The sequence below is a fragment of the Melozone crissalis genome, unplaced genomic scaffold (genome assembly GCF_028551555.1).
Source record: "Melozone crissalis strain CALT ecotype California unplaced genomic scaffold, PUWL_Pcris_2 ptg000107l_1, whole genome shotgun sequence".
NCBI classification, from domain to species: domain Eukaryota; kingdom Metazoa; phylum Chordata; class Aves; order Passeriformes; family Passerellidae; genus Melozone; species Melozone crissalis.
In genome coordinates, this window is record NW_026535884.1 from 1,315,971 (window position 1) to 1,326,925 (window position 10,955).

Sequence of the window (10,955 nt, forward strand, 5' to 3'; positions counted from 1 at the left end):
CAATCTCTTGTTCCTTTATGTAACTGGTTAAGGAGCAGTTGTGAGCTCAGCAGCTAAGACTGTGACAGAGAGTCATGAAGGTCAGACATCATGGAGTGGACAGAAACAGTTTCTGGAGAAAACAGTCTATTCTTTTGATGACTTCTGCCAAAAACTGAAGCTGCAGAGAGTATATCTGCTGTGGAAAACAAGGTTGTGTGAGCATCACAAGGCTGAGTGAGTGCAGAACCACAAGTCCCTGAAGCCCTGCCCCCATTAGTAGTGTCCACTTGATTTTCTGAACCTTTTGCTAGAGCCCCTTTTACCCTGTCTATTGTCCATCATGTCTGTGCTAGTCACCCCTTCTGTTGTTCTTCTTTCACTTTACTATCTCAGTATCTTCTGTCTCAGTTCTTTCTCTCAGGTTTTGGAGCAGTGTAAACTCAGAAAAGCTCTGAAATTATGGCACCAAAAGTATCTCATGCTGAAGACATTTGAACCAAGTTCTAAGCACTTGCATAGAGCTGTCTATGAGGAACCTCTTGCCATGCTGTTTTCTGAGGACCTCTCAACATCATCTGGCTTTGACAGCAGTGCACCAGCTACTCTGACCTCTCAGAGCTCATTGGAAAAGGTGAGAAAGTCTTGGTACACCTAAACTGCTCTGAGGTATTAAATTGCTGGGATGTTTCAGGGGAAATTTCTGCTTCAACATGGTATTGTCATCAGCAAACTGTGCTTAAAATTTAGTGCTGAGTCTGTGGGGTCTTCAAGCTGAAATGAAATCTAAAGGTAAAGTCAATGCTCTCTGTGCCTTTTCTGGTTCATCAATTGGAGATGTGGGAAGCTGAGCTAGTGAGTTTCCCTTGTACAGTTGCTTCTGTCTGTGGCTGCAAGGTGGAAGGGATGAGATATAAAGAGCTTCCTCACTGAGACAGTGCACATGCTTATTTCCCCTTTTCTCCATATAGAAATGCATGTATTTCTGGATTCAGTATGGAAATTATTAGCATAGGAATAACTTTCCCACCACTTACATGTTTGCTCTCCAAAGGTGCCATGGCAATTCCTTTGGATGCATTTTGGATTTGCCTGAATCCTTGATCAAAAAAAAGGAGTAAATGATATGGTCAGAGCTGTTAGCTGGGTTCTTCCACTGTGAGGACACTCACCTCACAGCATGTTCCTCCCTTCATACCTGCAGGAATGCAGTCTCAGTGACAGCAGCCAGCATGGCTTCTCCTCCCCTGTGGCTGCTGAGGATGTCACACATGTGTCATGCCACAGTTCTTTCCTTCAGCTCCACCAGTGCACAGAGCTGCCAGCTGAGCTGTGTTTGCAGAGCTCCTTCCCTGCGTCTGGGTGAGTTGGAGACTGGTTTTTTGGGATGCTGGTAGGAGTAACCCTTGTTTGAACTGGCTGAATTCCTTCCTTCTGGATAATCCCTCATGTCATGTCACACCATCCTTCCAGGGGACTTTATCTTCTTTCTTTCTTTCCTCACCCAACACTTCTGTCTTGCAGAAGAAATTGGTTTGTGGGAAATCAGTTCCAGTCTTCAGTGCTGCAGAGTCCTGATAATAATTCCCAGCCTCTCACCAGTTACTCTGCATGGGAAGAGGTAAGGCTAGAAAGTGTGTAAAATGTAAATAAACAAGTGTTTTCTGCATATTCAAATTTAGCAAAGAGCCTTTGGGTTTCAATATCAGCATATGGAAGGTCTCATTGCTATTTTGTTCTCTCTCAAGCAGAAGATTTGGGAGATTGAGGCTTTTCTCAGGGTAACTCTTCCCTCCCAGCTGAGTGGAAGTAGGGCAGGTGTCAAGGATTTAGAAAGGATGTGTTAGACCCTCGTATCTGGCTGTTCATGTGGGGCATGTCAGGGATATAAAAAGGATGTGTTAGACCCTGATGTCTGGCTGTTCATGTGGGGCATGTCGGGGGTTTAAAAAGGATGTGTTGGATCCTCATGTCTGCCTGTTCATGTGGGCCATGTCAGGGATTTAGAAAGGATCTGTTAGACCCTCATGTCTGGCTGTTCCTGTGGGGTGGATGGGTTAGGGATGGAGCTGGGCAATCACACAAGTGGCAGTGGCAGGGAGACACGGCTGAGCTGTGTGGAATAAGTGATATAACAGCAGTTCAAGGCCCTTTTTTGCCTTTCTGGATTACAGGATTGCACCTCTGACAACTCAGTGAGGAGCTGGTGGCAGCAAGCAGAGCAGCACTGCCTGCAGAGGTGCTTCATGGTCTGGTCAGCTCAAACTCAACACCATGTCAAGGCCCAGCAGCACTGCAGGCGTGTTCGGCTGTCTCGGTAGGGATCATGATTTCCAGAAGTTTCCTAAACTTTCTCTTTTGAAAGCTTTACACTTGCTTTAATTTTAAAAAAAGGAAAAAATTCTTCTTCTAGCTATTTTATTTTGTCTTCAGTGGGAGTTTTGCAGCCCATTATTTTGGGGTTTTTCCAGCTTCAAAATGACTATGTAGGAACACAGTAATTTCTGGTTTGATGGAATGCCTCACAAATTAGAGCAAGCCCAGCTCTGATGATAACAAGTCCTGGTAACTTCCTGTCCACTGAACTGGCCTTGCTCTGTAGTGATTCCAAAGCTGAGGAGCAAACAGGCTTGGCACAGCCAGGACAGAAAACCTAACTCTGAACAGCTGTCCTGTCCATCATTTCCCCTGATGTTTAATGGGAAAAGGATGTTTACAGATCAGATGTGTTTCCAAAACTCCCTTGTGTGTGTGTTTGTGGTTAAATTTTCCATCACAAAGGTGTGTATCTCTGTGAGTTGTTCCCACAGTCAGTGCAGCAACCTTTGTCCTTCTCAGAGCCTTTCTCAGCTGGCACCACTGGGTCATGGAAAATAAGAACCAAGAAGCAGCAGCAGCCCTAAAACATGGAGTTCATTGTGTCCAGATGGCTTTCAGCCTGTGGAGAAGGAGACTGGCCCAGAAAGTGGAAGCTGACCGGAGATTCAGGTGTCATGCTCAACAGATGACTGCTGATGCTCTGTGGCATTGGCACTCCTGCTGGCAAAGTGAGTGACCCCATCCCACTGCCTCACTTGGCTCTAGAGAATAGAGCAGCTCTGGGAGTATTTGGGGTGGGCAAAGTCACACTTTTGGCTGGAATTCTGTGCACTGCTCCTCTGGAAAGGCACATACCAGGAGTTAGTAGGTGCATTGTCACTGCATTCTGTCAGTAGGACATGTGACCTACTGTTCTGTTGTGCTTTATATTAAGGAAGATGCTCCTTTGACACTTCTACTTGCACAAAAGAGTGTTCAAGCAGTGTATTTTAGCAGCTGGAGTTAAATGGACTTCCATGCAGCATTCCAAGTTTGAACATGTCTCCTCAGACCAAGCAGTCAGGTTGGGAACAGGGTGTATCTTAACAAATCTGATCCCTCAAGGAATTCCATGTGCTCTAAGTACTTGTCCTGCGCCAGGGAAGAAAAACTCCCAATTTTTAATGGAAAACTGCCTTGCAGATAAGAGTGGAAGCAATCAGTGATCTCTTGCAGGGAAAATTTGAAAGAAGGTCTGACTGCCTTGCAGACAAAAAACTACAAGGTGAATTGAAAAGTGTCTTTAGCTGCTAAAGAGAGGACAGGAAATCTTAGCAAGTTTGGCTTCATTTGGTGTTTGTAGGAGATGTATTCTTTGCTCTTATTTCTCTGGAAGAACAGTCCCTGGGCTCACTGAGGAAGGTGTGCTCTCTCACAGGGAAGCGTGCTCTGGCAGAGCTGCAGCAGCAATGGGCCTGGCACAGCTGCCAGGAGAAGAAGAGGCTGGTCCTGCACACATGGAATTGCCGAACAAGGAAGCAGAAATATGCTGTCTTGTTCTGGGAACGTTTTCTCCTGCACAGGTTTGTTTCTTGCTCTTTGAGAACATTTCCAAGGGAAGCTCTGCATGAAGAGCAATTTATGTAGTAGTATCCACTGTATTATGCTGCATTTGAAAGTGTGGATAGCTCATGTATAAATGGAGCTTCTGTAGCAGCACTTCTCTGAGGATGTCTCTATTAAGGGGTCTCTTACCTAAAGCCTCACACCCCACCTCATTTTTCCCATTCAAAAATTATTTTCCTTCCAGAATTCAGTCTTAGGTATGCAGGGTGGTATTTGTCCACTAAGCAAGGGAGAGATGCAAACAAATTTGTGCAGTTTAAACTTTGAAAGCCTTATTTGCACCTCAGTGTTTGCTGAAAGGAATGGTGGGCAGAGAGCTTGCAGAGGTCTGATGTTTACAAAGTTAGTCTTTTAGGATTCTGACACAGTGGGTTGATTTTCATTTAAGGTGAAAAATTGAGATTGATTTGTTCCTGCAGCAAAGCAGTATAAAGCTTATGGAGGGAGAACCATGATATTCAACTCATCTTGGGGTTATTACAATATAAGTGAAGCTGTAGTCTGTCTTTGAGTCTTATGTTATATTGACAGATCCTGAAAACACAAGAATTTAATTTTTTTTCTCTCTTAACTGTGTTCAGTGGTCTTCTTATTTGAAACAGTTTTGTTTGTAGTTTATGTTGTATGAGGCCAGAGCCTGCCTGAAGTGCAGAGAAGTGTCCAGCTGTAGTAAACCAGGATTGTTGAAGTATTTCTCTAAAATAAGTCAGGAGGATTAGAATGAATAAGATTATTTATGCCAAGGGTTCATTTAAGGTATGAGAAGTGCAGGTTTGGCCCTATAAGTTTTTCTTTTGAATTGCAGGTTCAGACTGAGAGAACACAAAGATCTGCAGAGGAAAGAGCAACTAGAAACTCAGTAAAACTTTGGTGATGTTTAGACTCTGCACTTACCCCTCCCAATTGCATTTTCCTCTGCAAATCTATCTGTGTGGCTCCCTCATGGGAACTGTATTTAGGATAAGCCCTTAATGTTGCTCCTTCCTGTTGAGTGTGTCTCCACCATTAATCTTTTCCTTCTGAGTCTCCTTTGATGAGAGTGCTTCTAATTTCTCACTTGGATGAGCTCTCTCTTTTGAGGGGGGCACTTTTTGTGCTGGGATAACCTGGAACAGCTTCTCTTGATCTTCCAGAAAGCCTGCCAGGCACAGAATATTCACACCTCTGCCCTATGGTGCAGTGGGGTGATTTTATAATGAAGCTCCAAATGGAACAAGGAACCAGAAAGATAAACCAGAATTAAAAGCAGATTGCATTCTCTGCTTGCAGAGGAAGACTGGCCTCCTGTGCATAAGCCTGTGAGATACAGAAAGATTTTTGTGGGTGCAGATTTACAGTGCTGATTATAGTAACTCCTGAAGCTGTTGATTTTTTGGAATAAAATCGTCTTTGCAAAGATTCTAGTTGTACATCCCACATACACAGGGCTTTAGTTTGTGACAGCCAAGAAACAAAATCTGAGTCTTGACAGCAAGTGGCTGTCATAAATGCTGCAAGCAGGCTTCAGGAATCTGCTGGGTTCCATGCTGGAGGAGATTTTAACTGTTTTACTCTCATCCTATAATGGAAAAATGAAAAAGCCTTCATGCAGCACCATCTTTCTGGTCAGCTGTTAGCACAGAGATAGACTGAAAACTGGCTAATTAGTTTTTATTTTTTTGTGGGGGACCAAGTATGTATACTGGCAAGACAGCCTTGGAAAGAATTTGTTTTGTAGGCAAAGAAAAAGCATAGTATAAGTTTGGATCCAGTTTGCAGAGGCCTTTGAATAGGAGGAAATGCAAAAATGGCCAGAGGGAAGCAGAGTCTCTTGAGTAGGTGACAGGTAACAGTGCTGGGAACTTGGAAGTAAAATGAGGGCAGGTTTTCAGCAGGAAGATATTTGAAGAGTGTGAACTTGCAGCTCCCAGAGATGAGGCACTGGAAAAACACACGTAGCATAGAGGTCAATGCATAAATCTTGATTACAGCAGTAACAGGAACAGGCTTTTTACTTGTTGAATGCTCTTTGTCTTGCTTTGGCCATTTATGTGGGATACTGCAGGGCAGGTGAGAAGGTGAAATTTGGTTTGACATGGAATTGTTACTTTAGACATCTGCTTCCTTTCTGTGCTTGGAACTGTTTTTCAGGTGCCTTGTCACTTGGGCCCAGGTCACTGCATGTCACCTGAGGCAGCGTGAAGCCCTCTCTTATTTTAAAAGAGTCAGAGAGCACCGACTGCTGGTTGGGAGCTTTGTTAAGTGGAGGGACAAACTCTGGAGAGCTGAACAGGTGCCAGGAGGGAGAAAGCACAAGTGGCAGGAGCCCTCTCCAGGTAAAGCCTGTCACCGCTGGCGAGTGGCTGCCAGAGGACAGCGAGCCCTGCGCCTGGGATCTGTGACCACTGTCAAACAAGTAAGAGAAGATAAAGCTCCCTAAGCATGGGAAGATAGAGGTCCCTATGAGACAGCTATTATTAACTCAGTGAGTCATGAGGCACTGAGGTAGTGTGACAAGGCTTGCATAAAAACCTGGTTTGATTTGTGGTGACTGCTTAGTCCCTGCTGTGAGATTCTTCACCGACTGTGCACACAACTTCATCACCATAATCTGGCACTGATTGCAGCAACCATATGGAGCACAGCAATAAGGAAAGGGGACATTTTGACCAGAGAGATGAGAGCACTCCTTCCTCTCTGCTCAAAGATAAGATGGGATAATCACTGTCCCTGCAGAGCAGAGTGAGTTGCCAGAGATACAGCTTTTTTCAAAAGACTCACAGCTAGCAAACTACAAAGAAGTCCATTGATTTGGAAGGCCTGAGTCAGTCCTGCTGGGATCTCATCTGTGCAGTTTCCAGCCTGGGGTCTAGCACATTAAGCTGCCTGCAGAGCTGTGAGCTGTCTCTGGGCTGTGTGAGTGCTGTGTGCGTTGTGTTTACTCTTGCCTGCAGCTGTGTTATTTCTCTTTGCAGGCCTGCAACTACTGGACCAGAGCAGCTGCCTTTTCCCAGTGCTCACGGCAGCACAGCACCCTCATAGGTGTCAGGAAAAGCAGAAAGATGGCTCTCTCTTGGCCCACCAGTAAGATTCTCCCTCCTCTCTTCCTTTCACAGACCCATGTGGGGAGTGTGAGGGAAAGGGGATTGGTGTTTACCAGCTTAATGACTGGGATTCTGTGACCACGTTCACACGGGTCTGAGGATGAGGGAAGAGACAAGGATCTGACTCCATGTTTCAGAAGGCTTGATTTATTAGTTTATTACATATATATTACATTAAAACTATACTAAAAGAATAGAAGAAAGGATTTCATCAGAAGGCTAGATAAGAATAGAAAAAGAAAGAATGATAACAAAGGTTTGTGGCTCAGACAGAGAGTCTGAGCCAGCTGACTGTGATTGGCCATTAATTAGAAACAACCACAAGAGACCAATCACAGATGCACCTGTTGCATTCCACAGCAGCAGATAACCATTGTTTACATTTTGTTCCTGAGGCTTCTCAGCTTCTCAGGAGAAAAAATCCTAAGGAAATGATTTTTCAGAAAATATTATGGCTACAGGATTCCTCTGTGGAGCAGGAGCTCATGGCAATCAAACTCAGTTGATTTCTTCTGTGTTCAGGAGTTGAAGGACTAAGGGCTCATGGCAGCTCTGATGTCTCCCTCCCTCTCCAAGGTTAGCTCCTGTGTGATTCCTCTTTTGTTTCCTAGAAAGCAGAAGGGGCAGAGAAGAAGATTCAGCACCAACTGGACATTTTCCCAGTGCCATTCAGCGCTGGCTGGTGATCTACAGGAGCCAAAACAGGGCTGAGAGGTTGCTGGAGAGACCTGATGTGGTAGGACCCTCTCGTGCTCATGCCAGGATCCAGGAGAACTCAGCAGAGGTGGACTTGGAGGAGTGGGCTAAGAAGTGCCTTGGGTAAGTGGAGTGCAGGGCTCTGGGCTTCCTCTTGCTGAGACTGAGACATAAACTTGAAGGAATTTAGGGATTTTAGAGGAGCTGAGGTTTTAGTTAGAGATAATCAAAATAAATGGGTAGGCCTTGATGAAGTTAAGAGTTAGTAGTTAACTAATAATTGATTGCTTGTCAACATAATGTTTGGTTAGCTAGGTTTATAATGAAGAATATAGAAAGTGATTAATAGCTTTTAGGAACATCAGACAATTGTGGCCTTCTCTGTTCTGAAACCAATTAAAGACAGGAATGGGAGTTCTACCACGGGTTCATTTGTCATATTTGCATTGAAAAGGTAGAAAGGTCAGAAGGAGGAAGACTTCATTTACTTCCTCATTTTGGGACCCCTCCCCATGAAAGGGACCACCGACCCATTTCAAAGAACAAACTACGCATGCTTAATGGCTTTGAACTAATCACCATATGGGGAATGGGATGTACCAAAGTTATGAATATGCATTTGTATTTTGGGTATTCAATAGATGTATAGATAAAAGGACTCTGTAATCACCTGTAAATTGAGATGTGAATTTGGGAGCTATCCCACAATAAACACACACTTTCTAACTTTAAACTGTTAGAGAGTCTTTGTCACAGTTGGATATCAGTACAGGATCAATATCCATATTTTTAATAAATCAATACCATCAGGGAAGGGCTCCCCAGTATGGCTGCTAAAGCTGATTTGCTTCTCTTGCCTGCAGGAGGAGATACCTGAAGAGGTGGCATCACACAGTGGAACTGCACCGGTGCCAGCACGACAGGAAACTGCTCTGCCTGGCAAGGGGGTGGCACCAGTGGAGGGAAGCCAGCAGGGTGGTGATGCTGGCTCAGGTGCTGGTGAGTGTCCAGTGCCACTGGGGTGGCAGTGATGGGTGTTATTGGGCAAGCCTGCTCTGCCTGTAGCTTCCCATACATCCTGGGAGATGAGACCTGGGGGTTTCATCTGCACCAAAAATCCTGGTTTACTGCTTTGGCTGGTTTTTCCCTGCTTGGAATGTCAGCTTGACAGACTGGCATATCCACAGATTTAGTTGTGCTTTGCCCTTACAGATGGGAAGCCGAAACAGGATTTGTCTAGATTGGCTGTAGACTGTGCAAAAAATTCACAGCAGTTATTACGATCTTTGTCCTCATCTGTGCTCCTGACACATCCCACTGGTGCCCACAGTTTACCAAGAGCTGTCATTTGGCTTTCCCCTCTGTTCATAGCCATGTCCTGCCAGGTTCCTGGGCATTAGCTGTGTGAGCTGTGCTCTGGCCTGCCCAGGTAACAGGATGATGCCAGTGTAGTGTGAGCATACTCATAGCTCACACCAGCTGGGGCACAGTGGGGCATTGTCCTCTCCCCAGGGTTCTGGGATTTACCCACACTGTGCTGGAGAGAGCAGCTCAGCAGGAGCTCTGGTTTAGTCCTCTCTGTTTGTTACCAGTGCAAAGTCTTTTAAAAGGGACTCAGGAAAGCGACTGGAGCAAGGTGGGACTGGAGGGAAGTGAGCTCATTTGCCTGCCAGAGCCCAGTTAATCTGTGTGCTGCCTCTTTTCCTGGCAGGACCAGCAGCGGCTGATGGAGAAGGCCTGGAGGGTGTGGAGACAAAGATACTTGCAAAGCTGTGTGGTGCAGAATCTTCTGGAGCAGGAAGCCAGGAGCCTCCTGTCTCAGGTAAGCATTTATGCCTTCTTCAATTCAGTGGACCTCAGTGATACAGAAAGCACCTCAGAGAGACAACTGGTGTTCCCTGTGTCTCTCTCCCTGCACAATGCACTTGCTTGAGGAGAAGATGAATACATCAGGGAATTGGACCAGCCAGTAAAAAAGCTTCCAGCTTTACATGGGTTCATCTATGGGTGTTTTTCAAAGCTTTGTGTCAGGAGTCAATTTCCCTGACATGTGCCCCCTTCCCTGCTGTTATTAGTGGTGTTAATCCCCTAATCCCCTGCCTCTTGGGACCCCACTCAGGGAAGAAACAGGCTCCACATTGGTGCAGCAGGACTGTGCTGACTTGCACCCAGGGGCAAGCAAATCACTGTGAATTTATGAATTTGAGCGAGCAGGCAAAGCCTTAGAACTCCTATCCAGTTGCTCCTCTGCCTGCATCCCAAAGATTCATGCAGGACTAGGGCCTCCTTTAAGGAGACAGAAGCAAGTACTGAAATTAGAGGGCATTGGTCTTTCTTTTCTCACATTGATTTGTACTCTGCACGCCCCATATTGGCTCCAGGAGAGCCAGGGAAGGGTTTTGAGTGAAGGGTAAGGCAGCTGGCAGAGCCATTGCTAGAAAAGCAATGTTTATGGGTTCTGTAAGAATGGCTGCAGCCCCTCAAGGGTAACCCGAGTGTTTGATTTGTACACTTTGCTCTTTCAGGCCTTTGGGAGGTGGTGGCAGCTCACAGCATTCCAGTGTAAGGACAAAGGATCCGGCTGAATGCAGGGGCCTGCCTGCAGCTGCTGCTCCATTCAGGACACGTGGAGGACCCAGCTCCTGTCACAACAAAGAGGTGGCCCTGTGCTGCCAAAAAAGAACTCTCTGCTCTTACAATAAAAGCAGGGCTGCCAGTCAGAAGGATGACAGCCAAAGAACAACCAGGATTGTACCTAGTGAAAGGTCCTCTTTAAAGGACTTGTGTCTTACCTCCTTAGCAACACAAACACAGAACAATCTCTTTACCTCTTTACAGTTGTGAGGTTACATTCTCTTCTTCTCTGGACCATGCTGTTGCTGGAGTTCTGTTTAAAGGGCAAAAAAGCCTTCTAGGCTTTCCTTTTACTCAGTGTTTTTTCCCTGTTCAGGAGCTTGGTGTCAAGGGGGGGAATATGCAAATACAGCCTTAGAGGCGAGCAGGAGTTTGTGAGTGCTGAGTCCTTTTGATTTCAAACTCTGGCTTGGGTAGGTGCAAACACAGCTCTTTATTTTTAGATTTGGCTTTTCCCCTGGAGGGGGGGGGGCAGATTTTCACATGGCTCCCACCTCCTCCCCCTGTCTAGGTCCATCAGCTCTTCATTAAGCCTTTCAGTGGGTGGCCAACCTCCTGACTGCTTCCTGCTGCTTCATTTCTGTGCTGAATGGGCAAGGTATGAAGAAACCTGCTGGGAACAGCTGAGCACCAAAAGCT

General features: G+C 45.7%; 1 protein-coding gene across 1 annotated transcript; it reads left to right on the forward strand.

Annotated features, from left to right (window-relative positions):
- The first annotated feature begins 154 nt into the window (after positions 1–154).
- On the forward strand, positions 155–10,480 carry LOC128947694 (uncharacterized). The gene is made up of 12 exons (XM_054292083.1): positions 155–613; positions 1,184–1,341; positions 1,504–1,600; positions 2,154–2,296; positions 2,818–3,026; positions 3,716–3,860; positions 6,034–6,298; positions 6,858–6,966; positions 7,598–7,805; positions 8,546–8,681; positions 9,394–9,504; positions 10,208–10,480. The coding sequence occupies exons 1-12, from the start codon at positions 323–325 to the stop codon at positions 10,265–10,267; spliced, it is 1,932 nt and encodes a 643-aa protein (XP_054148058.1). The 5' UTR covers positions 155–322; the 3' UTR covers positions 10,268–10,480.
- Positions 10,481–10,955: the final 475 nt, after the last annotated feature.